This window comes from Aspergillus thermomutatus, assembly GCF_002237265.1.
Source record: "Aspergillus thermomutatus strain HMR AF 39 chromosome Unknown NODE_242, whole genome shotgun sequence".
NCBI classification, from domain to species: domain Eukaryota; kingdom Fungi; phylum Ascomycota; class Eurotiomycetes; order Eurotiales; family Aspergillaceae; genus Aspergillus; species Aspergillus thermomutatus.
Window position 1 is genome coordinate 4,512 of NW_020798292.1, and position 26,247 is coordinate 30,758.

Consider the following 26,247-nt stretch of genomic DNA (forward strand, 5'->3'; position numbering starts at 1 on the left):
CGCGAGAGGGCCCACATCAGGAAGGGCATCCACGCCCAATGGGAAAGGGAATGGAAAGGGTCTCGGAATGGCGGCCACCTTCGCAAGATCGACAACGCACTGCCGGCTAAATACACGAGACGACTCTATGGATCTCTGCCTCGAAATCGAGCCTACCTACTGACGCAGCTGCGGACGGGACATTGCTGGTTATCATCATATGCCAAGACTTTCCATTTTCGTGACGACGACCGGTGCGTCTGCGGCGAGCGGGAAAGTGTGACCCACGTTCTTCTGGACTGCCCTGAGCTCAGGCACCTGCGCCGAGAGCTCTGGGAGAAAGTTGGCGACGCATTTAATAGCGTGTTAACCTTACTAGGAGGACCTGGAGAAGGAGGGAGAGGTAAGCGCGATACCACTTCGCGAGCGAAGACGGTGGAGGCTGTATGGTCTGCACCAGATTCCCCATTCCCTTTCCCTGGTACTTGGTAGTTTACTTGGCTGACACATGGACACAGAGGTCCGACTCCCCAATAACTGGCGGGAAACTGTCAAGGCCGTTCCTGCAGATCAAGTTGAAGATTTGCTTGAGCAAAGAACAGCTGAGATGTTGGGGTAGACGAGCAGCCCACCCCGACTTCAATGAATCTAGCCTCCTCGGCAACTCAACACTCCAAGGAAACAACTAGGAATCCCAGCATTTGAACTACCACCACCATCACGCTGGCCACCATGGTCATTGGCACCGGTAGGGTTATGTCTCGGTGTGCATATATGTCCATTTTAGCAATATTAATGGAATCCAGAAGTTTTTTTGTATGTTGGGGTGTAGTTGATTCATATCTGGTTCTCTATACGAAAAAGACAAGTCATACTTTGGTCAGCTGATCTGTCCCTGATATATACGTGTCCGAATATAATATGCATCTTGAGGATCAATCAAGCGTGCGTGATCATAGTCTGCCTCATTTCCTGCGGCTTCCATCTCCAGGTATCCCGGTGCGTAGATCTCAATGTCCTCCGTCCACCCGTCCCGGGCGCCATCAAACCCGAAGAGAAACTCGCGACGGGCCTTGGCTCCCTCCAGGATATCGATCACGGGTTGGGTCATATCCAGACTACTGTTAGGTTAGCCATCACAGATATATCATGTTGTTCTTATTTCCTTCTTGGGTCACATACTCGGAGTTCTTCTCATCCCCCCCGCCAACCCCGTCCCATTTCACCTGCCCAAGGTCCCTGCAACCGGTACAGTACTCCAGATACACAGGCCACATATTGCAAGCCCGTCGACGGAAGGATTCCCGGACTTGGCCGTTCCGCTTGAACTCGACGATGGTGATGTGGCCGGTATCCAGATCATCCGCCGTAACCAGGAACCAAGGACATAGCCGTCTCATGAACAGGACCGTGCCTCGTCGGGTCATGGTCATAGCATCATAATTGGCCATTTAGAGGATGGCCCTTGGCAGCACGTCAGTGATCTGGACTGTGGAGGGGTCGGGAAATGTCGCAGGGTTGGAATCAATGCCACCGTGATCAGACCCGTAGCGGTCAAGGCAATGCCCCATTTCACCGTCCAACCGGCAAGAGAGAATGTATAGCTTGATCCATTTGGACCGGTTAAATCGGTAGGACGGGCCCAGCGGTGGTAGGCACATGAAACTGGGAGAGTCGTAGTAATGGTGGGCATTCTCCAGGATCTCTTTAGGGTAGTCCAGTGCGTTCCTCAATGGGGCTCGCTGATGATATGACTGTAGTTCATTTTTGTTAGTTTTTTTCTTTCTTTTTTTGCTTGCAGTTCAATTGATGAGGAGGGGGAAAGCATACATCACGGAACTCTTGGCTGGCTTTTGCCCATGTCTCCACTAGTGCTCGTCGTTGGCGAACCTCGTAATCTCCATCTTCGTCAGGGATGTTGGCGATTGCACGGGGGACCCACTGTTCCTGAAATCATCAAATATGAAAGCTTATTATGATTGCTTTTCTATTTATAGCACACAAAGTTTGGGGCAGAATTTCTTACCTCCACAAAGAGTAACCACCCTTTGGCCTCCTCACTGGCCTGTTCGGGGGTGATGTCGCCGTTGGCATCTAGCTGGATCGCGGGGGGAATGCCACCCGGCCAGTGGAAGGGACGGGAGGGGGGAGCAACCATGATGTTGCGTCAGGAGATGGAAGATGATTTTTGTTCCTCACAGAAGCAGCAAACAAAATGAGATTCAAGCCCGGGAGTTGGCGGGAGGCTGGAAGAGCACTAATAAGCATTAGTAGACCTTCCAGTACCAAAGCTTAGTGTCTTAATGTGAAATGAAAAGTGGCCCAGGAGTGGGGTATGCAGTAGCTAACTGAATGTCCTTTAGCCTCATCTCTATAACCGCCTGATGAAGCAGTTAAATGCTAATGAAGCACCCATCATAATGTTTAAATTTCTCTCTAAGCTTGTCATGAATCAAAATAAATATCTCTTAAAACACATTACCATCATGGCTAGATTGAACTAGACCTTGCCATCTCCTGATAACATCTTCCCGCTCTTCAAGTGAGGAGCACTGATATTCACTCACTCCTTGAGCAATTCGTGCACACTTAATGTGACCTTGTTTTCCTTCAGATAGGGCCTGTTGAAGGTACTTATGCAGACCAGCCAATGGATATGCTGCTACCCCGAAAAGTCCTGTGCAAGACTTAGCATACTACCATCTGCTTCCGGCGCCAGTGACGCTCGAGGAGATGAGGAACTATGGACGAACCTGCCATTGGTTTGGACAGAAACCCTGCAAGTCCATTCCCAACGCCATGAAACAAGCCTTTAACTCCCGAATCTTTAAGACCCCGGTGAGGATGGGTAACCAATCCGCTGACACCGTCGTATACGCCAAACATAAGCTCCTGCATGACAATGAGCGATGTTAGCAGCTGGAGCTGTCGCAAAGAGGGCTAGACAGAAGAGATGTTGACGACATACCTTTCCTGCTGCTTGTAGTCCACTTTGCATTCCAGTCACCTTTGGAAAATCCCTCACAGTATCATCGTGAAAGACCAGTGGCACATTATGAAAACCTCTAGATATTGTAAGAGTGATCTCCATTGGGGGTATGGTCAAAATGTTCAGGACCTCTTGGGCCAGACGGCCTGTACGAGCAGCTGCCTTGGGAAGAAATTGGGCAGGCTTCGACGGGTATTGCTTTTCTCGCATTTTATCGCGCCTATTGGGCAATATACTCGCCGTATCACAGGCAGCCGTAACCAGGGACGGGTTGTGAGCGAAGACGCCACCGGGATCCTCAGAAGATGCTACTAGCTCATTTATAATCGCCTCAGCTTCGACGTTCTGGCCTCTTCCGCTAGCATCTTTGCGAAAGCGTTTCCCCGAAATGACAGTAAAGATCTCTGAAGAGACATCGCCGACATCTATCATGAGCTTGGCCATGCTACCTATTAGCACCTGCGACAGTGCACTGAGTGGAGTTTCAGGGTCTCTGGCAGTGTCGTATTCTTCGGAGCGGTATCTATGCCTTTCAGCAACTTCAACGTGAGGACACAGGAAGATCAGTTTTCACCTACAGCTTAAGATTACGTACTTTCATGAGCCCAGCCTCTGCCAATACAGTCATTGCAAAGGCGCTTAAGGCGACATCAGGGCCCTTCAGCCACCACACCGCTGGTCGGGACGGGCACAGAGCGCACCTTATTCGCGCATCATGTAAGTGGCGGTGAAAACTGGAGATAGCGGCTTCTGTTCCGGATTCTTGTTTTATAACATTACTAAGTTCATGGGCCTTTTGGCGGGAAGACGGTTGCAGAGCCACCAGAATGGCGTCCGCAAGCTTGTCCACTGGGAGCTCTCTGTAAGGGATTGGAGGCGGACCAACTCCATGGCGAGCGACTATGGATCCCCACAAAGGCTGGTCGCCAAAAAATGGAACAATGACAGTTGGACATCCTAGTTTCAACCCGGCAGCTGTAGTCCCAGCACCCCCGTGGTGAACAACGCAGGAGACGTGCTTGAATAACCAGTCATGAGGACAGCTGCCGAGTAGGAATATATTCTCAGGAATATTTACTTCATTCGCTCCCAGTCCCCCCCAGCCCTTGGAGATAATGGCGCGCTGGCCCGTCTTTTGGATAGCCTTGAATACAATATGGCTCAATTCTTGCGGATTTTCCACGACAATGGATCCGAATCCTACATATACTGGGGGTGAACCCGCGTGTAGGAAAGCAAGCAGGTCGTCTGGAGGCGTGTAGTTGCTTGCTGAGGCGAGAAAGGCAAACCCACAAACATCAATATCACTGGACCAATCCCGTGGCTTGGGAAGGAGAGCAGCAGACCTGAATCATCTTCTCAGTCCAACTTCATTTTATGAGGTAGCAGATACCTTACCACAGATAAGCATGCGGAACATGTAACCGATGCACAAGAGCCAGTGCTTGTGCAGTATCCAAGATATCTAGGCCCAGTATTTTCCTGCGGAATCTGTTGATGATATCGCCAAGGCCCTGCCAAATGAGCATATCCACAACGGCGTAGGACACGAAATTCGCCACTGTCGGCTTGGTGCTATACCGTCGGATGCTGGCAAGCGGGTGACCATGGCATCCTGTTCAGAATAAAGTTGACTTAGCATCTTCTCTAATGTCACCAGTCGCTGCCTTGATAGGAACTGACGTAAACATTATAGTAAGTGGAATCCCCAGGTTCTCCGCACAGTGAATATGAGCAAGACTTGGTGGGTTGGCCACGATTGCATCAGCCACAAAGGGTGCTGTGAGACAACCTCCATCAGTCGCGGAATCATCCGAGGCCTGATCCCCCTGTGTCCCATCTCCAGTCTCAAAACATGAACGCCAGCAGCCGCTGATAATGTCGCCCATGTCGCGTCGATGTTGTTTGATGGCTCCGCTTCGGATGGTCTTGAATTCAGGTAACAGCCCTGCATTTTTTACCATAAACATCATCAACTCTTCAGGGTTACCTCCAATGTTGAAAAACTCCAAGCCGCTCTCCCTGACCATGCTCCTAAACGCCAAATGTGTTGCCAGTCGCACGCGATGGCCGTATCGTTTCAAGGACTTGCCGAGTACAATGAAGGGTTGGATATCCCCACGAGACCCTATGACATGAATCACGATGTTGAGATAGAGGGGAGGTGCACCCTCTTCCTCGAAATTGGTAACTGGAGGTGGTACCTGCTCAATAGGTTCGCTACCAGATGACGGGTAACCATAAGTCTGGATTCGAGCAAACAGTCTCGCAAGGTTCTGTTCGGTCAAGTCAAGGTCTAAGCGTCCCGATCCTAAATATTGAAGCACCTCGTTATCACAATTAGACGTTCGACTTCAGAGATTGTATGCCACACCGGTGACCTCAGACGCTCTCACCTGATAGTGTAGCAACTGAGTCTAGCCTCTTCCTCCATAAGTTGACCCGCCTGGAAATCCCCAAGTTGCCCGAGGGAATATCGCCTGTTAGTTGTGCGGTGGCCATAGCTTTCAGCAACACAGAAGTTGTGCGCTACAATGTGGATAAGAAACCCATTGAGAGTCCTGAGGGCCAAAAAGATCGGTTGCAGTCTGGACTGTGTTTTAACGTTCACTCTCAGCTACAATTCATGACCTTAAGCCTCAAAGTACAGAAGAAAAGACTCGCAGTCCATCTCCCTGTCGGAGTAGCTGGAGATGAACAGACGGGGCGTAAAACTTATTTATTATAGAAACAATTAAAGTGATATGTATCCTTGGTTGTTCAAACATGTGTTTCCATGGGTTTGTGAAACCGAGTCAATGACGCTGTAACCCAGGGAACCCCGCACTGTCTACTATGTCTGTACCATGTTTCTTCGAAAGTCCAGCCATAGCGAATCCTTACAAGTGGTGTGATCTACACCCAGAAGAGAGACATACTTTGGGCTGGGATAGGTCAAACATCAGCTGCACTTCCTCCTTCATAAGAAATGACATCAACAAGAGGTGCTTCAATCACACCATCATCATATATGATGTTATAGTTCTATTTTGAATAATGTTTGTCCCTGATTGCACTTTGAAAATTAACATGAGTAAAGGTTTATCTTATATATCCTGTTAATAATACCCCTTGACCTACTACTTAATAGGATATACCACTTAACCAGCATTTCCAGTGTGTCTATTCCTACTCCTGCCCATAGCAATGAAATCTGAGAGACGGACTTCTGTACATGACTTGGGCAGGCTAAGCCTTCAGCTGCAGAAGGACAGCTGGCATGGGCCACCGTTCAATGTACGCTGTTATTCATATTTCAATAGGAAGTTAGCCCTCTTACTGACGGTGTAGGCCATCTACGCTGGTATCGCGACTCATTTTCATGTGTTCTCTTCTGGAGCGTCCTTTGCCATTGCCGTGCGCGATAGCTCCTACTTACTAGACTTTGCGCAGTATGATTTCCGCTCAGGCAATCGGTACCAGGGTTGGCTGGAATTTTCAAATTTCATCCTGGCCAAGTTGAGAGAGTATCAGGAAGAGCACTGCGAGAAGTTCATCGGCGTGGCGATGCAGGCTGAATTAGCTGAGAGGTGCCCTGAGCTCTGTTCCCTGCTTTGGCTTGAGCTCGACATCATCCCCATCGTACTGCGCAAAGCAGAGGAGCATGTGAGTTGGGGCTTGTACGAGCAAGACATATCGTATAAGTCGTTGGATGAGCAAGCGGAGTCAATTGCAAGAAAATGCATTCGGTAAGGATTCCTTTTCTTTCTGCCTTCGTGATTGAGGACCTCACTCTTGCCCAGGTTTTTCGGTCCCAGCCAGGCGCCTGTTCCGGAGATCGGGCTTCGAGGTCTCGTCGAGGTTGATGCCGCATTCCATGTGAGACTCACGAGGCTTGCTGATTACGAGAAAACCGTCGGAGCCGCAACATGGACTGCCGTGAACAAGTATGCGAGTGATCTGAAACAACGCAGAGTGAAAATAGCCTTCTTCAGTGCGACTCCGCAGGGCGGTGGTGTGGCGCTCATGCGCCATGCCATGGTTAGGTTTGCGAAAGCAATTGGAGTTGATCTTAAGTGGTAAGGTTTCACCGGACTCGGTTCTCAGTAGCAAGTCTCTTTGTTTTCCGCTCACGAAGTGCGACAGGTATGTCCCGAAACCACGACATGGTATCTTCCGCATCACCAAGAACAACCATAATATTCTGCAAGGTGTAGCCGCTCCCGGAACACGATTCACCAAGGAGGACAGAGATGTCCTTTCCGGTTGGGTGCTTGAAAACGCAAAACGATATTGGCTCAGAGCAGAAGGATCACAGATTCCTGCATTGCTCGAGAAGTTTGGCCCACAAGTCTATCCCTGGCTTACAAAACATGGCCCGCCTCCTCCCCCCTGGTTCCAGAAGAATGGCCCTTTGGTTCCTCCATGGGAGGGCGGCGCAGATGTGATCATCATCGATGACCCGCAGCTACCGTTCTTGATTCCATTGATCAAGGAACAGACTTTGGATCGGCCAGTCATCTTTCGTAGTCATATACAGATCAGAAGTGATTTGACGGACACTCCCGGGACTCCCCAGGCTGAAGCCTGGGGGTTGTTGTGGGAGGCGATCAAGCAGGCAGATCTGTTCATCAGTCACCCTGTGCGTGCATTTGTCCCAAAGGATGTACCTCAACAGAAGCTTGGATATCTTCCAGCGTCAACAGATTGGCTGGATGGGCTGAACAAGCCAATGACAGACTGGACCGCCAGTTACTATGGGCGGATCTTCAACTCTAAGTGTAGAGAGCAATTCATGACGAACATTAAATTCCCAGATGGTCAGCAACCCCTCTTATCCTTTTCTCTTCTCTTCGTCGGGCTGGGGACCACTGACATTCTGCTGAACCTAGAGGAATATATCGTCCAAGTTGCCCGGTTTGACCCTTCCAAAGGGATCCAAGATGTGCTCATCTCGTACGGGGCATTCCACCGGTGTCTTGTTGAATCATGTCCGGACTTGAAGCCTCCAAAATTGCTGATCTGTGGACACGGATCAGTGGATGATCCAGACGGCTCACTGGTCTGGGATACCACCTTGGATTTCATCGAGCAGCATCTGAAACACTTGCAGTCACTCATCTGCGTCATGCGCATTGGCCCTAGTGACCAGATGCTTCATACGCTCCTGTCCAGAGCGAAGATTGCCCTCCAGCTCTCCACTCGGGAGGGATTTGAGGTAAAAGTCTCAGAGGCACTACACATAGGCAAGCCTGTAATTGCGACTCGAGCTGGTGGGATTCCTTTACAAATCCAACACGGCGAAAATGGGTTCCTGGTGGATGTTGGTGACACTAATGCGGTAGCGGAGCATCTACTTGAACTCTGGACAGATCCAGAGTTGTATGACCGTATGAGCGGGTACGCAGCGAAGAGCGTGAGTGATGAAGTCAGTACGGTGGGTAACATCTTGTCGTGGCTATACCTGGGGTCGAAGCTATCAAAGGGTGAGAACATTCAGCCCAACGGAAGGTGGATAAACGACCTGGCCCGTGAAGAAGCAAATGAGCCGTACCAGATGGACGAGAACAGGCTCAAGAGAGAATTGACAACATGATATGGATTTCGATTCAAAATTCGGTTGAGGTGCAATTGGTGTCAAAATTTAATGTCAGCGAAATAGCGCTGCTCAAAAGAGCGGATGAAAATACTACTCTCATCAGACTCCAAGGTTATCCAGTGAAGTATGGGTAGTATCAGATGTTTATACTTCGAAAAATCACCTCATGTAGATGTCTCAGCAATTTTGATGCTATGTACGACATTAGGCCACAGTATATTTCTACGCAATCCGTTTTGCTTGCGGATTGTTCATAAGCAACATCCTTTAAATCTAGCAAGAGCTTTGATTTCTTTTATTTCAAAGAGCCCTCACCGGTAACCTCATAATGATACTATTCCTAGCCACCGTGAGTACCAGAGAGGATGAGCTTGTGGAGACAACAATGTTTGAATTATAGTATGTAGTGCCAACACTAAATAGACACACAATCAGCAGAACAATGACTATCACCATTAAGAATTTCAGAGACAAGCATGCTGTCATGTTAATTAGTCCTCGTGGTTGATCGCTATTGATCAGCCTAACGTCTAAACCCACGTCACCCCGGCCAGGAAAAAAGTGCACAGCAGTCGAACCGCGCATTTAGCCCTGACATTCAGAGGACGCGGCTATTCTCAGCCCTCTTCTCTGGCGGGACGCTTCCGGATCTTCTTCTAAACAGTCTATGCAAGACTTTTCCACAGGCAGTCACTACCCAGGGAAGCAACGTTGGCTTGTAGTGGCGAACACGGAAAACATAGTACAACACTGCAGCCCCGGCGATGTTGAAACCAATATACGCCCAGCCAATCCCGAAGTTGCGCCAGCGTTGACTGTAGTCTGATGTATGACCATGATTAGCACTCGAATGGCCACTAAGCAGTCACATAGAGTTCGCATAAAACAGACTTGCCACTTACAGATCTTGCTTAGAGCCAGGTACTGGTCTGCGGTAGTAAAAGCACAGAACTCGCATCCTGACGTGGCAGATGGGTTATAGAGTTGGCCTGTCGAGACACTCAACCAGTCCGCAAGGTATTGACCGCATGTCTGGCCTTGAGGCGGAGAAAATACACTGAGCTCCCTGCCAGAACAGCGAACTTGCTGCCCGTGGAGTGCATTGCCGCACAGTCCCGCCACCAAATATGTCAGGGGCGAGACACGGTACATGAAAATCCAGAAACCGGGAAGTGCAGTTGGAGTCTGCATGACTCCGTTGAATGTTAGGATGAGGGCAAAGGACATTGTTGCAACGGTTCCTGTTCAGTGTTGGAATAGTGTCAGCTAGGATTCTCACTGGGTTATTGCTTATTGTCAAACTGGGGGATATTCTACCTGCAGTCTCGGCATCCGGCAATGAGGAAATCACCAGGTCTGCGAAGGTCGAAGTGAAGAGGAAGAATTGAATCACAAGTAGTAGCATTAGTCCCTGCTTATCCGAGCTCTGCTTTGCACCGTAAATAGGGTAGTAGTAGCTCGCCCAGACGAGAACTCCGAGAAAGATCTGGTATGGAATTTCCACAACGACATTCGAGACAACGAAGGCCACCCATGAGTAAGTCTTGGATGGCCGTTCGCGAGCCTCGTACAACGAACGCTGAGTGACGAATTTGGGCATGATCCTGTCGGCTCTGTTAGGCGCAAGTGCTTCAAATATTAGATTTCATGGATCCATGGATCAGACTTACTGTTGGACCAACGTGGAGAAAATTGAAGTCAACATGAACGAACTGAATAGACGGTTCTGTATCCCCTGAATAGACTGTCCTGGCAAGAAGTAGGAAAAGCCGATGAACAAAGCCGAAACGACACCTAGCATGAACTTTGCCCCGATATAGGCAGGCTCACGCCAGTACTGCTGAAATACCCGGCGAGTTACCCACCACAGCTGAGCGACGAGCGGCATGGCATATTCTCCCTGTTCGTCAGACCGTTTCTCCATCAGTGCCGTGCCGCCATTAGGAACGGATCCCGTGGCACGGATGCGACCTAATTCGGCTTTCACTTCGAGGGCTTCAGGGCTTTCTTTCCAAACTACCGGCCAGTCTTTGGTAGCCTGGCCAGCTGCACCGGCGCCAATGATTTCCAACATGTATTCAGCAGGCTGACACAGGATATTAGAAACTCGCAGCAGACTTTTAGAAAGATGGAGGATTGGACTTACATTCTCGGATGGGTCACACTTCCTTGCTCCGTTCCGCTCGAAATAGTCCAGCAGTGTTCTGGATTGCTCCCCAATCTCGCCAAAGTAGACGGTTTTCCCACCTTTGGCCAGGAAGAGAAGCCAATCGAACTGCTGGAATAGGATGGCGCTTGGCTGGTGTATCGTCGAGAGAACTGCCTGTCCGTTATCTGCAAGCTTACGGAGAAAGGCACAGATAGACCATGCACTTTGCGAATCTAAACCGCTCGTGGGCTCATCAAGAAATAGGAGAAGCTCGGGCTTGGCTGCAAGTTCGACACCAATGGTCAAGAGTTTCCGCTGCTCCACATTGAGGCCTTCGCCTGGCGTACCGACGACGGCCTCCGCAAAGTCCTTCATATTCAGCATCTTGATGACTTGCTCCACGTAGTCATACTTCTCTGCCTTGGAAACGTGCTTGGGCTGCCGGAGCATGGCGCTAAATCTCAAGGCCTCTCGTACAGTAGACGTAACTAGATGAAGATCTTGCTGCTGTACATACCCGGTTTGTCGTTGAAAGCTCGCTGGTAGAGAAGATCCGTTAACCAACATGTCACCAGTGACCACCCCAATAGAAACCCGTTGTGCAAGCACATCCAGCAACGTGGTTTTCCCTGCTCCAGACACGCCCATTAGCGCTGTAAGAGTTCCTGGCTTGACCCATCCGCAAACATGATCGAGAAGGCGGCGTTGTCCTCCTTTCACTGGGATGTCGTAACAGAGGTCCTGCCAGGTAAAGATGCTCTGCTGCTGTGGCATGACTGTACTCAATTCAACGGGCTCTCCGTTCTCTGCCAGGGGCTCCAGTGCCAGTGTTTGGGAGGTAGGAGTCTTCTCTGTATCCTGAACGGTTGGTTGCATGTAGGCAGGAATGTGACCTCGGCGGAAGACGAGGAATTCAGCTGTGGACGTCGTGGCGGAATTCAACTCTGTGGCAAGGAGATAGATGCAAGTGAAGAAGGCCCAGAAAGCGATGAGGATGCCGAGATTCCTCCATTCGTGGGAGTAGCTGTAGCGGTACTGCGCGTAGATGAAGGAATCACCAGACACGGTTCGTGCCCCTGCAACGGACCCAGGCACGGAGCAAATAAAGGCATCGCCGGATAAGCTTGGGTATCCAGGAATAAACTGAGAACATTCGAAATTTTGCCCATGGAATTCATTGGCAATGAGGCTCTCGAAGGTATAGAAGAGAGGGTTGATCCATCGTAACCAAGAGAACCAGGGATGCATCTCTGGCGCGGGAATCACGAATCCTGCATAGATGACAATAATGAGGATCATGACTCCGGCCAAAGCCATGGCCTGGGCAACACTTCGCGTCAATGCGGCCAAAGTACGGAAGACAGCCGACATGATCATAGTGGAAAGGAAGCTGAAGAGAAAGAAGATGAAAAATTGGGATGCAGTATAGCGCTTTCATATCTGTCAGAGATGGATAGTTTCATACGCATTTGGGGGTTTTCCTTACCAGACTTCCAAGAAAATATATGGTTACATTGAACAATACTGCAGAAGCAAGCTTGATGGGTAGATCTGCCATGATCCCCCCAAAAGCCTCTGCAAAAGGGTGGACAAAGGCATAGGAAGCTTGCTTCTCCACTATAGGACGCTGATCATAGAGGGAATTGATTTCCGTCACGCTTATCAGGGCATTGAGTCTGCCAGCACGGTCAAGGTCAGCCGAGGGTTCATCAGATCTCGACAGGAGATCATCGGGCTTACAGGACGGCAAAAAAGAGCAGTGAACCTTTGGCGAAGAAACCAGCAGTGGCATCTGGAGTGCTGCAGGATATAGTCAGAATTGATCAAATCAACGGGCCGTGATGGGATTACAATGGTCTTACCCGAAGAAAATCGATGCAACAACCAGAGACATAACGATTCGACCCACAAGCAACGTCAGGGTTGAAGCTTTGTCATTCCATATCCTAAGGAAGCCAAATTGTTATTGATTCTTCTGTTCCACCAAAGCGAGAGGCATAATCCTGGTGTCAGATAGCAGTTGGACGTACCTCTGATAGGCCCGTATCATACACAGTTTGAGTTGCATTGGAACAGAGATGAGATATGGACTTTTTGGCCGGACGTGCTTTGCCTGCTCCATGCGCTTCCCAGCTGTGACATCCTCTTGCCCGTGGCCTCCGAGAGAATATTCAGACTCGTACTGTCTGATTTCTTCGAGGAGGGCCGCGTATTCAGGGCTCTTCTTCCAGTAGCTCTCGAACTCTTCAGGAGTCCGCGGAACCGCATCCTCCATCCCTTCTCGGGCCTTACGCTCGTGAGGGTTGGTAACGGAAGTAAGAAAGTCTCCAACCGTCTGTCGAGGAGGATTTATCCAACCCATCGTGACAAAATATTTCTCCGCCTGCTTGCATGGTCCGAAGTAGATTTCCCGGCCTTCATACAAGACAATCACCTTGTCGAAGACGTCATAGATTGCTTGAGATGCCTGGTAGGTGGCTACAGCATGGCAGCTTCCGGTTAGATCGGCGGATATTCGCAGTGCCTTCACAAATTCCAGAGCACTGGCAGCATCAAGACCCCGTGTGCTGTTATCCCAAGCAGCAAGGGGAGCTCGTGCGACTGCAACAAGCAAGGAAGACAACATGTTAGCCAAGTTCACCCTCGAATGTCTCAGATCTCTTAGGGCAGGGGTTCCATCTTACGCGCCATCTCCGCGATACTGTGATATAGATTGTCAGCCGCCACTCGTACTTGGAAAATATAGGGCAGACGGTTGAGATTAAGGGTTAGTACCTGACACGCTTTCGCTCTCCACCAGATACTCCTCGAATATAATCGTCCCCAACTGCGAAATTCGACTCAGCTGATGCATGGACCGGACAAATCACCTGTTAGGACTGACCTCTGGTGTTATAGGTATGGGACAGGCCCAGCACTGCCATGGCCACCTGTGTTGTCTCTTTGACATATTGCTTGCGAGACACCCCGGACAGCCGATGAGATGGTGTTCTGGCTGACGCAGCGAATTCCAGCGTCTCGCCGACGGTCAAATGGGGAAAATGTTTGTCCACCTCCTGGTTATAGACGCATTCCCCTTTGAACTCCTTGTGCATCCGTTTCATAGGAATCCCGTTGTAGTGCATAACCGAGCCCGGATGCAACTCGAGCCCGTGCAACTCGCCGCAGATTGTCTTCTGGAACGTCGAGCAGCCGCTGCCCGGTCGACCGAGAACCATGAGCATCTCGCCGCTTCTCAGCACACCATCGAAATTATGCAGGATCTGCCTCCTGGGCGCTGAATGTATCACGCCTCTGTAGCTGTCTGCACGAAATGGGGCTGATAGAGCCGAGTCCACCGTTTCTTGAAGCTGTAGCGCTGCGCCCGACCCGGATACATTGAGATTTTTGAAGACCACCCCCGCATGCTTACGCAAGATGCCTTCCTCGTCAAGCTGGTTGAGCTTGGTGCGAGCCCATTTGTAGGGTTCGAATTCTTTCCTGGTCGGGTCCAGTGCCGGGTCATCTTCTGCAATTGTACCCAGCGTCGCCCTGCGGCCCTCTGTCCGTCGCCCTGGGGTAGAAGCTGAGGAAGCGATCCGCGAAATGGCTTCAATATCGAGGCCGGTGACTGATCTTGATGCTTGGCTGAGCGTTTCTGAACCTGAACGGTCCAGGGAAGATCCTGTCGAAGAGCTCTCACTGCCGTCCATTTGTTCGGCACCCTGAGGTGGTAACATTGTAAGATCCCTTCTCGTACGTGTTTCAGATCGTTTCGAGTTGCTCAAAAGTGGGCAACCTCCCTGTAGGACAGACTGCGCTCCAGATTATCGTACATTTTCGGGTGATACGTCTTCTCGCCCCCATTTATAAATCACAGCCAACCGGCGAAGCCCTCTCGGAAGACGAATCACGGATCAGCCATAGGCATCCGCACCCGCGAAAGGGCCGTGTTGTCGTGGAGGGAGATTCATTCACCGTCCCGATTGCTCTACGCTGCCAGATTTGGCACGAGCAATTAAACTTCAGCAACCGTATGATAAGCCCCGTACCCCGGAATTCCGCGACGCCATTGTCCGTAGCTCCGTCGGGTCGAGACAGGCCGATTGCTGGCTCTGGTCCAGAACCGCCAATGACTTTCCTGCCACTTGCTTCTACGGGCATTTAACTTCAAGAATAGTTGCCACATGGTACCATGGGAGGACAGATGGCTGTCGGACCATCTTGAAAGTCATGAGCAAGTGGCTCCTTCTCCCGCCATACTCTCCTATCACGTATCGTTATTTGGGGCACGGAGTCTTGCTCCCTGCGACAATGGATGGACGCCTATCAACTATCAATCCATGTCACCGGGAAGTTTTTAAGGTTATACCACAAACAATGTTCGGTTTCTCTTTCTCTTATGTACCGAACTCCGTCGGGTGGAATGCTTTGGACCGAGTCTCGGCCAGTTCTTGATGTGTGGCGACCAGCCAGCGAATGGAAGCAGTTGTTCTATACATTAGAAGTATCTCTCATGTTCATAGCAAAATATTCTAATTCTCTCTTTATAGATAGGATATCAGAAGAAATGTAGGGAAGGATAGTATTTAGCTATATTATTCTTCCTCTGACAAACATGTACACCAAATGAGGCCATGCTAATGATAAAACCTAGGGCTCAAGCCTCGGTATCAGAATACGAGATGGATCTAAAAATATATAAAAGCGTAGATCGCCCTTCTCAGCCGGACAAATTCCTCGGCTAGATTGGGTCAATTCAGCCCTGAGCTCCAGCATTACTCGAGAATCGAAGATGGCATTAAGTATTCACCATCCTCCTTACCTGCTCAGGACTCTAATATATGAAAATAAAGGCATCCCACCGCAACGGATGAAAGTTGTGGTCGGTGGTGTAGACGGAGGGAACTAGCAGAGGATCGCGTCAACGGCATTACCTCTGTTCGGCATGAAAATACGTTATATGAGATTGAAACATGCTCGAAAGATCCCACATACGCCAAGAAGTTTGAAGTTTGGGAGGATTCCAAAAACGCACAGGACCATGGTGGTCTTCCGTATGGGTACCTGTGTCTGATGAAGGCTTGTGTTGATATTGCTCTGATCTGTTTCCCTCTTGACAGAATGGCACAGGACTGGGATCTAGGGGACGCGCTGGAGATGAGGATCAGTGATATGATAGCAGGAATGGAGATCAGTGATGGGATGTACAACTCACGAAAGAAGAACCCCGCGGTATTTCTGGTTGGGTGTCGAAGCGATTTGCTGGGTGGTGATGCTGTGGATACATCTCGAAGGAAGAATGCCCGGTGGAATCATTATATTACGCAGCTTGTGGCTGAAAGGGGCCTACATGGGTACTTTGAATGTTCGGCAACCACAGGTACTGGGGTGGGTGAGTTGTTTGACGCTATGGTGGATGCCACGCTTCATCCACCCGAGAGAAGACCCAAACTACCCAGAAATGAGTCTATTGCTGGGAAGCGCATGAGACGTTGTATTATTCTGTGATGATCATGTCAACTATCTCAAGGGAACGTCCATTGGGCTTTCCTTGGCAAATGGCCACTTTCATACTGTCAGCTAGGTGCCTGATGCCTTAGATTCTGGTCTTGGTGATGTTGGATTCCCTGAGCTGAAGAGGTCTGGGCACTATAGGTATGTGTGTATCCCTTCAATGGGCTCATCATAATGCCTAATTGTCCGTCCCAGAGACAGGAATTCCATATGATTCATGTATCATCGAACTTCATGCCCAACAACAGCATACCCATGCTTCATTCCCATGCCAACACCTTCTTCTCTGTCCAGCTCAGCTCCAGGCGGGATGGACGGGGCTGAGTGGTTCAGAAGAATCGAACTTGGAGGCATTTCCTCTCCATTGTCTCGCCAAAGCCCCAGATTTGTGTACGCTGCCCGATGCAGGGCCAATGTTTCCTCGACGGCCCACTGATCCCGCTTGTACTTGGTCTTCCCCCGTCGCAGCCAGCCCACTACGGTATCAACTGTGAGCCCAATAATCACAATGAGGCCGCAAATGATGAGGGTGAGAGCCAGTCCAAGGATCGAAAAGTTTTCGTATCCCAAGGCATTATTGATGAGTTGGTTCCGACACGCAGCAGCCGCAAACTGATTAGTTGGAGCAGTGACATTCCACCCGAGAGGTTGACCAAGTGAGTTGGTGGGCAGATTTTATGGTGCAGTGGCCCATTCGTAGGCCCAGGCTTGCTCCTTGGCCAAGGAGGTGGCAAACCACGTTGAAACCTCGATTTGCCATTGGTTCGGGGGGAGATATGATTGAATATTCGTATAGGCCATCATTGACGCTGAGAGTGCTCCTTAGCTTGGGAAAGCAGGGGAGAGAATCTCTGGGTACTTACCATTCAAAGCAGCCCCTCCTCGTCCATTCACATTCGAATACATACTCCTGTCAGTGTTTGCAGAGAGAAACCGTGTGATGGTTTGAAGCTGGTGGATATTGAACCCCAGAGTGGCACCATCAGCCTCGAAAGCAGACTGGAATGTAGTGTAAAGGCCACCAAGCTTGGTGCAGCCGGAGTCACCGGATCGACCTGGGTTGCATACTTGATACTGGTCCACGCATACCAGGAGATTCGTCTCATAGCTCGCCGACCACAACGTCTCACTGTATGTAGTGCCTGGCACGGTGACATTATTCTCTTCCAGAGCTGTGATCCAAGGATCATTGCTGGGTTGCAGGTATGCGATATCGTTCTGATTCAGCATCATCATGGTGATGTCGGCATCGGTTTGGTTGATCCTTGGATCTGGGACCCATGATTGAGCCGCCAGCAGGATGCCCGTGGGATCGGCTTTGGCAAAGACAGCGCTGCGTTTATTAGATTGTACGTTTCCTCGGGTCATCCTGTTGAACGACTCACCTCAGGGTGTAGCCTACCGCATCCAGATTCGGGATGGGGGTGTATCTGAATGTGTAGTTTGTATACATTTCGCCCAGATAGTATTTTGATCCGGCATTGATATAGATTATTTCCCCCCATGTCGAGTCGTTCTGGCTTGTGGCTAGGCCGGATCCATGTTTGACTGGTGCGCAAGTCGTCGCCCGTCTGAATTTAATCCGCTCGCTCGGCCGCGCGTTGATGCCAAAGTCTGAATGCGAATCTAGGAGGCCAGTGTCCATTTGGAATGCCGACTGCTTGTTGTAGGCGCACAGCTCGGATGCAAAAGGGCAGGACGCGTTTGGATTCGTGGTAAATGGTATGCTTGGACGGGCGTATGTCCCGCACATGAGTCCCGATGGGCTCCCCTGATAACATTGACGGACATAGGTCGCAGCTTCGTGTGTATCCTGAAGGGCTTTTAAGTCCATGACAGATATATCCGACGCGTTGTAATCAAAGCCCCCACAGCTTGGACCGATAATGATTGTAGAGTTGCCACCTGACTTCGTGATGTAACTTGTAAAAAGACCAGACACACTGAACAGAAGGATATTGAGGATGGCCAAGATTGCCAAAGGTAGGGACCGTCCCACGGCCTTGGCTCGTGAGGCTGTTCGCCCATTCTCAAATGGCAGCTTGATCAGCGCCCAAGCTGCAGCGGCCGCGCCCTTGTTGCGGAGAATGACCTGGCGCTGGGAGTGCAGTGCATCTTGCCCTTGTGTTGGTACCGTGGTCGAGGCTTGATGAATGGCGAAGCTTAGGATGCCCCAAAACAAGGACCCGGCAAAGGAAACGAGGATGGCCAGAAAAGCACTCAGTACTCCTGCATGCTTCTGTGACAAGGTCAATGTGGCTCCACGGATTGCACCATCAGACCAGTTGATCCAAACCCCAGTGTAGGTGTGGACGGCGTCAGCCATGGTTCTTCGACTCCGATCTGCTCGCTGCTGCTTGGAGAGTTGATATCCAGAAAAGCCAAGCTCCAGGACGAGAGCCTTGGCTTTCGGGCTGATCTTATACTCATAGCTGTCTAAGCCAATCAATCTATTCAGCATATAGCATTCGTATTGAGCTGCCAGCTGAAACTTCAATAATCAAAGCGCCAGCGGATTTCTAATCAGTCTAATCAACATCTGAGCTTTCGACCCAATTGCTCGAATTGGAGGCTTTTGCTTCGGCCATCCAATTCCAGCCTAGCCTACTAAGGTAGAATTGGGAATGCAACTAGTCAGTATCTCTCTACTCATTGGTCGCCGCATGAGAGTCTTGAGACCCTTCTTCGTATCAGCGACACATCGACACATGGCTGACATTCCAATCGTCGCACAAGATTGAGCCTAGACCAATGTGACTGCAGAATGTTTGACAAACAGATTCAGCCCCGTCGTCTTCCCTCCTCAATAAGCTTTGCTTTAACCCGCCCAGGAAATCTGCACGACTACGAGCAACAGGTTACGGTCCATCTGGCCTGTTCTACGGAGTATGTGCTTGGTAGCATGAGGCTAAAAACAGTGAGAGACAACTTCTCCACTTTGATATCTCTACAAGATGTTTTCATGGCTTCCTGTACAGATCCTGCCTACAGGAAATGCTAACTTCTGGACCAGAAACCTTCACAGTACATGCTGGGCTTGCAAGGCCACTCTCTATTAGCACACAGTAAGTCTTAGTAATTACTATGCGTCTTTTTTCACCTCCTTTTGTAGACTTTTGGAGTCTCAGCCTTACTCGGTAGCCAATTCCCTGGAAACGCTGGCAAGCCTCGCCAAGCCTCAAGCGCTAACTCTGCTCCTGTGAATCTGGCAGGATCAGGGAGTATTTGCTGGATATTATTTCTAGGATTCATGTCCCAGCCTTATTCTGTCATCAAAGAAATGGCAGCCATTGAACTTCTCGTCCTGTGTTTGGTCTGGCTCTCGGGCTTGATCAGTGCATCCTCGGTACACGTCACCAGCGACCGCTGAGTATGTACTGTCAACATTCTCAAGGTATTTGAAAACTGGAACTGTTGTCTTCTTGGAAAATATATTAGATTGCTGAGCGCCTAAATCCTTGGTTGAATAGTGTTGTTATTGAATGAAGAGGGACCGGAATGACAAGTTCAAGTCAAGCACAGATGTCGTATCTCACTCTGGTGGCAGTTTTATGATAACTACCTACGCACTGGCATGAAACTTCCTATCTCATTGCGTATCAAACCGCGCAGCAGAGTTTGTCTCGACTGGAGATGGCATTCAATTGTTGACCACGGCGTCGACAGCAGCCATGCAATCCAAATTAATGATATACCGAGCAGGACAATACTCAGATGGCCCTCCCGATGGCATGAGTTGTTCTCCTCAAGATTTTCACTGCAAATTAAAGAAATTACGGAATAGAGGTGTACATCTCTATCCTGCATGGTGAATAGTCGTCTTGTATACAGTGGTTGAATAATGTGTATGGATCCATAATTTAGCAGAACCCTGGGATAAGTGCATGGTTCTTCAGACAGAAATCTAGCATACGGTGCAAGGCTTGTTCTGCAAAGCCTCGGCAGCAGCATAGTAGGCTGGCTTCGCCTCGAGCGTCTCATTGTACAGACAAGCGCCACCCTGTCCCACAAAAAACCCGGGAATCCATGAGTAGGCGTCATCAAAGTCCCAGACCACGACGCCGACGCAGCGAGGTCCGGCCTGCTTGCAACTGGCGACACTAGCATAGTAGTCAGCCGCCTGCTGCTTTTGAGCCTCGGCGGTGTAGAACGGGGCCTGGGAGAAACGGATGTCGAGTTCGGTGATGGCAACGTCAAGATCAACCTCAATGTAGGCCTTCTTGGTAGCGAGCTGGTCGGCCAGTGAAGGAGTCTCGCCCACGATGAAATGGGATTCGAGACCGACTCCGTCAATGCGAATGCCGCGCTTCCGCAACTGGGCCACGAGTTTTAAAACAGCATCCGCCTTGGGACCGGGGTTCTCAATTCCATAGTCGTTATAGTAAAGCTTGACGTTGTGCGCATGAATCTGAGCGAGCGCTTCCTGGGCGTACTGGAAGGCAAGGTAGAAATATTCCTCTCCAATTGTGTCGTACCATACACTGGAGGAGAAGGTACCATCCCCATTGATGGCTTCATTGACGACATCCCACGAGTAACAGCGGTTGCCAAAGTGTTGGACAGTCTTGAAGATGTGATTCTTCATCACTCCCTTGAGCTCGGCGGCGGTCCAATTCCTGGACGTGACAAAGTCGGACACCTGGCTGGCCCAGACGAGGTTGTGGCAGCGGACGCTATGACCATAATGCCCGGCCAAGTCCATGAAGTAGTCGCCTTGAGTGAAGTTGAAGACATTCTGCTCGGGCTCGGTGTACATGAACTATGTGAATTGAACCGTCTTGTCAGCGCCAATACTGTAAGAATAAGGTACCATCCATTCTCACTTACCTTCAAGGCGTTCGCAGGAGTTACTTCGCCGAACTCCCTTTGTAGGATTTTCAGGTAGGGTTTGTTGGTTGTCTCTGAGGTTCCGGGAATATCGGCTGCAGTGCCAAACCATAGCATGCCATTGCGCTGAGCAATCTTATTGAGATTGACGTTGGTCTTTTTGCTCGAGGGCGCTGCCATGGCCAGGCCAGCGAGGAGAGTGGTAGCAGCAAGGGAGAACCGCATTTCGAGTCGCAAGAGGAGAATGATCTGCACACTGTTTGCTTGAACTTGGTAACGGCAGTGACCAGGATGGACAGGCAGGAGGTGTACAGCGCTTTATATACGTCCTCCTCGACGGGAAAGGGAAGGGCAATCGGTTAGTAACTGAAGCCATCGCGTCCTGCATATGACCCGGCTGGTCTGATTCCCGGCTCGAGATTGAGCTATTTCTCCCCGCAGGAACAACGGAAATGACCTTGCGTAGATGCAGGCATTTGCTCTGGGATAGCTGGGGAAATTTAGGCTATTATACCTCCTATAGCCAATGACAATGTGCATCCCGCCCAGGCCAGCTCATGAGGAGAGAGTTCGACACTACCAGATCGTCCAAGGATATCTTCGCTTTTGACGGTATCTAGGAATTTTGCCGACATAACTTGTCAACCTTAGGTGACTTTTTCGTAGCTATCTCAAAGAATTCCCTGCGTGTCGGCAAACGAGGAATTCAGCCGGATGATTCATCCTAAATAGTTATATCAAAGTCAGGATATATGTTGTTTGTATTGCAGGAGACAATCCAAAGCTGGCAATGGGAAAGATCCCACCAAAATATGGATAAGGCCATGACCACGAGATGACCATGGATTAAAGGAAGAAGCTCTTTGGTTGATCTGGGGTTGTGGACTACCTTATCAGGGGTCGTCCTGTGTTTCTACCGCTCAACTAAATGTGCGATGTTTGTTGTTCCTCAGAAAAGTGCCTCAACACCTCAGGCACCATACTCTAAATTCCACCAATGGAAGGAGACAGGTCACATGTTTACCTGCGTCGTCGGGATTTTCAGCTCCGACCGCCGTCCCGCTCCCTTCCTCCCTACATGTTTCCTTCCCTTCAGTTTCATCCCACGCCAGCATCATTGCTTGACTCAAGAGACACAAATCGAACTTGTTGCCAGAATCCCATCGCCTCCTGTCCAACAGCGTTATCTCAGAATCATCAGGATGCCGGCTACCGACGCTCTCCGTTCGTTGATTCTGTCCCAATTGACATGTCGAATGGTTGTGCTAACTTTCTGACTACGCTCCTTAGAGCCCCCACTTACCCCAGCCGAACGGGCCATCGTCAAGAGCTATGGCGGCTGGACCCAGTTCATGCACAGCTTCGGGTTGAAGCCATGGGACTTCGATGATATTGATGAAGCGAAGTCTATTGTTTCGTCTCTTGCTTCTGAGGATTAAGGGTTCGATGCAAGCCTGTTTCCTCTCTCCAAGGCCTTCAGAATGGGTGATGGAATATTGCATTCTTGTTGCCATACAGCCAAGTCGGTTCACTATTTTACTTCCTGTCCCACCTTGCATCGTGACTTGATGGTAGGGGAGAGCAATCATTTCAATACACAAAGGCAGATGCTAACTGGTTCGTTGCCTACACCTAGATAAGCCTCAGGTGGCGGTATAAGTGACAAGCTGCGACGATTTGAAAAGTGGATGGCTATCAACATATGTGAAGAGAAACCAAGGAAACTGGTGGCTAAGCTAGTATCTCGGAATCTCCAATGACAGCGGTCCTTCCTAGACCTTAGAATCTTCTACTAGAATCCAATGAGCAGTCTGGCCTTTGTTTCGGAAAGCTCGAAAGTCATGGTTCCTCAATACTCTGCCAAACCAACCAACTCCCCTTGGATGTGGCCAGTATGAGACAAGTTTTATCAACAGCGAATTTGACCGGCCATTCGAGAATCCTCTCCACTTAATTCATCTGGAGCCGCCGACGGAACGAGCAGCGTCTGTGGGCTTTTCACCTTGATGTGCTGGCTGACCCACGCTTTTTGTCTTTGAATGCCCTTCTGAGCGAATTTGACTGCATCGATGAAATCACAATCCCAGAGTGCTTGACTTGCGGGAGATAGAGCTGTCAGATGTCCTTCGATATAGGTCAGAAACAGATCAAGGGACTGCAGCGCTGACAATGCCTCGTACGGATCGTTCGATTCACCAATCGAAGGGAAGATGCTGTCTCGTAGGCGCTCGGCCACCCGGCGGCCGTACTGTCGGCTCTCGTGGTAACGCTCCACAATGGGCTTGATTTCGTCCAAAACCTCACAGGTGATGCGTCTCACCTGGAGACCGGCGTGGATCTCCATATCATGAACCAAACGAGGGATCATATCTACGTACATGTCGCGCAGCATCTCCAGTGCTTGATCAGTAGCTCCCAGCCACAGCTCCAGCCGACGGATGAGCTTCTTGTCCTTGCTACAGTCTCCTGCACTCATTTCCGCGTCTGGTTTCTTCTGCTCGACACTCCGAATCGCTTTTGTTTGTCGTTCTTCTTCCTTCTGGACGCACTTCTCAATGCGGACGGCGCCGGACTTGAACATCGGTTGTTTGGAAACAGGGTCCCATTGCTCTGCATTCGTTAGCATGCGGCATTCTTGTCAGACTGTCGTCTGTTACCTACCGATTGTGAGCTCATTGGCCGCCCGTGCTCTCCCGTCTGTAGCGTCGAAATACCCAAAGTGAAAAGGAATGAAAACATGTCCTTGGTTGATCCCCCCGATCCTCACTGGGAGCTCAACACTTCCGCGTCGCGATCGAACGACTACCATCTCTCCCTCGGTGAAATGGAGCGCTTTGGCGTCTTCCACTGAGATCTGCACAATCGGTTCAGGATCAGCTTGCTGCAATCGCCTCGCTCTCCCGGTTTTAGTGCGTGTATGAAAGTGGAAGACATTTCGACCTGTGGACAACAAAAGAGGATAGTCCTCATTTGGCGTTTCCAGCGATGGTTTGTAATGCGCCGACTTGAGAATGGCCCGCCCAGCAGGGTTCATCGCCTGGTATTGGGCTTTGGTGTACGGGGCACCGGTCTCCAGATCATGGCCATAGCTTTCACAGTAATCCGTATCCGTGAAGAATTTTCCGTCGTCAAACAAGCGTTCCTTGCCATTTGGAAATTCTTTAGTGCATGGCCACTGGATTCCCGACCCGCCGGTCAATTTCTCGTACGAAATTTCGCTGCAGTCGAGGGGTCGACCGTACGACATCTTCTTCCACTCGTCAAACACCTCTTTGGGTGTGGTGAAGGGAATCAATGGCTCCCCATACTTGTTCTTGAACTCCATGCGCCTCGCATAGTCAAGCCAGATGTCAAGGTCAGCTCGAGCCTCACCTGGGGGCTCAACGGCCTTCATTGATAAATGCATGGTCCGGTCGGCGTTGGTAAAACATCCCGTCTTCTCGGCCCATTGTGCCGCAGGGAGGACGACATCCGCAATGGCCGCCGTCTCGGTCATGAAGATATCTTGCACCACCAGGAACAGCTCTGGTTTGGTGAGAAGATCTCGTACCCGCCAGAGATGGGGCAGGCTGACGAGGGGATTAGTGCCAGATACCCAGAACATCTGGATGGAGCCGTCTTCTATATAGTTGAGCATGTTTTGGATGTGGGTGGGTTGGTTCCAGTGCGGCATGTGCACCAGGTCAATCTTCCACGCGTCGGCTATCTCCTGCATGTGTCTCTCGTTCTAAAAGTTGCGGAATCCTGGATACTCGCCATTACATCCCGTCTCCCGATTGTTTTGAGCCGTCGGCTGGCCGTTCATTTGAAGAATACCACTGCCCGGCTTGCCAATGTATCCCAGCAAGAGATTGATATTGTTGATCTGGCAGGCGGCCGCGGTGGCCTGGTTTGATTGATAGACCCCCTGTAGCGCAGTGGACAGTAGAATTCCACTGGTGCTGATGATCTCGGCGGCTTCTACGAGCATGTTGGCAGGAACGCCGGTTATTTTCTCTACGTATTCGGGCGTATATTTGGCCACTGTCTTTTCCAGTTCCTGTCGCCCAATGGTATGCTGTTCCACCCACTCCTCGTTCACCCAGGCGTTCTTGAAGAGCAAATGCTGCAATCCGTTGAGCAGCGCCACATTTGTCCCAGCCTTCGGCGCCAAGTGAACTGTCGCGTGCTTGGCCGTCTCCGAGTCTCGAGGATCCACGACCACCAGCTTAGGGGGATGGGGTCCGGCCAGGCGATCCAACACACGAGACCACAGCACTGTCTGAGTGTTCGCCATGTTGTGGCCGACCATGAAAATGCAGTTTGTGTAGTCGATGTCTGTATACGAGCCCGGCTGGCCATCGCTGCCAAAGGACTCGCGCATACTGGTGGCCGCCGTTGCCGTGCAGAGGCGAGTGTTGCCGTCCCTTCAGTGGTCAGATACTCTCTTGGACGAAATAGAGCGGTTGAGATGGTCGAAGTGACCTACATGTGCAGTGTATTCAGACCGGCCTTTCCGACCATAGCAAGGACATAATATTCCTCCAGGAACAGCTGGCCGGTGGTGTAGAAGCCAATGCCATGGTTGGTCAGACGCTTTTGAATGTCTTTTGTTTTGTGCACAATTAAGGACATGGCCTCGTCCCAGGATGCACGTTCCAGCTTTCCATTCCGACGGACCAAGGGATGTTTGAGACGGTCCGGGTGATTCATCGATTCCCAGCTGCGGACGTTAGCTGGTGGTTTGGGAGGCTCTGTGGCTGGCTTACCCATGAAGACCTTTGGGCCCCAGTCTTCCCTTGTTGACACGGTCAGTAACGCGCCCGCGCACACCGACTACTTTGCCATCTTTGACTCCAATATCCATGCCGCAGCCGTTGCTAGAAAGATTTCAATGAGGAAGAGATCCTGACCTTCGTACGATGGGTACCTACCTGCATAGCACACAAGCACTCTGCACCCATTTGTCCGGCTCCTCCAGCGTTCGTACGTCGCATCGCGTCGGCCACTGGTGCTTGTACGGCGTACGCTGTCCATAGACATTCGCAATTGAGTCTCGTGTCTCGTATACTTTGGTCGCCATTGTGTTGTAGCCTCACGGCCGATTCTGTATAACGAGGCAATGTGCTTGACAATGGCCAACAACCCACGCGACTGCTAGTCAAGATTTGAATGTGGGGTTTTTATATCAATCATCTCTTGTATATTGGTCACCTAAAGTCATCCGGGATCGCTGATCAATGTGTGGAG

At 50.4% G+C, this 26,247-nt stretch overlaps 6 protein-coding genes across 6 annotated transcripts; 1 reads left to right on the plus strand and 5 right to left on the minus strand.

Annotated features, from left to right (window-relative positions):
* Positions 1–859: 859 nt before the first annotated feature.
* On the minus strand, positions 860–1,379 carry CDV56_101022 (uncharacterized protein; the record flags this gene model as incomplete). The annotated part of the gene is made up of 2 exons (XM_026754641.1): positions 860–1,097; positions 1,162–1,379. The coding sequence occupies 2 exons, from the start codon at positions 1,377–1,379 to the stop codon at positions 860–862; spliced, it is 456 nt and encodes a 151-aa protein (XP_026611214.1).
* Positions 1,380–1,430: 51 nt separating this feature from the next.
* On the minus strand, positions 1,431–2,137 carry CDV56_101103 (uncharacterized protein; the record flags this gene model as incomplete). The annotated part of the gene is made up of 3 exons (XM_026754722.1): positions 1,431–1,721; positions 1,810–1,920; positions 2,006–2,137. 3 exons carry the CDS (start codon positions 2,135–2,137, stop codon positions 1,431–1,433), a joined length of 534 nt encoding a protein of 177 aa, XP_026611215.1.
* A 530-nt stretch (positions 2,138–2,667) lies between these two features.
* On the minus strand, positions 2,668–5,470 carry CDV56_101301 (glycosyltransferase; the record flags this gene model as incomplete). Its single annotated transcript, XM_026754920.1, has 6 exons — positions 2,668–2,871; positions 2,948–3,491; positions 3,547–4,314; positions 4,367–4,558; positions 4,652–5,279; positions 5,365–5,470. 6 exons carry the CDS (start codon positions 5,468–5,470, stop codon positions 2,668–2,670), a joined length of 2,442 nt encoding a protein of 813 aa, XP_026611216.1.
* Positions 5,471–6,154: 684 nt separating this feature from the next.
* On the plus strand, positions 6,155–8,543 carry CDV56_101787 (uncharacterized protein; the record flags this gene model as incomplete). The annotated part of the gene is made up of 4 exons (XM_026755406.1): positions 6,155–6,244; positions 6,299–6,696; positions 6,751–7,026; positions 7,094–8,543. 4 exons carry the CDS (start codon positions 6,155–6,157, stop codon positions 8,541–8,543), a joined length of 2,214 nt encoding a protein of 737 aa, XP_026611217.1.
* A 601-nt stretch (positions 8,544–9,144) lies between these two features.
* On the minus strand, positions 9,145–21,243 carry CDV56_102207 (uncharacterized protein; the record flags this gene model as incomplete). Its single annotated transcript, XM_026755826.1, has 18 exons — positions 9,145–9,368; positions 9,449–9,787; positions 9,864–10,150; positions 10,217–10,632; positions 10,693–12,126; positions 12,182–12,371; positions 12,436–12,495; positions 12,558–12,641; positions 12,726–13,296; positions 13,380–13,396; positions 13,471–13,522; positions 13,580–14,424; positions 16,445–16,803; positions 16,928–17,049; positions 17,100–17,524; positions 17,577–18,610; positions 20,105–20,950; positions 21,019–21,243. 18 exons carry the CDS (start codon positions 21,241–21,243, stop codon positions 9,145–9,147), a joined length of 7,530 nt encoding a protein of 2,509 aa, XP_026611218.1.
* A 1,684-nt stretch (positions 21,244–22,927) lies between these two features.
* On the minus strand, positions 22,928–26,080 carry CDV56_103825 (molybdopterin oxidoreductase family protein; the record flags this gene model as incomplete). The annotated part of the gene is made up of 6 exons (XM_026757444.1): positions 22,928–23,628; positions 23,680–24,720; positions 24,781–25,424; positions 25,487–25,720; positions 25,767–25,877; positions 25,932–26,080. 6 exons carry the CDS (start codon positions 26,078–26,080, stop codon positions 22,928–22,930), a joined length of 2,880 nt encoding a protein of 959 aa, XP_026611219.1.
* Between the last annotated feature and the right edge of the window lie 167 nt (positions 26,081–26,247).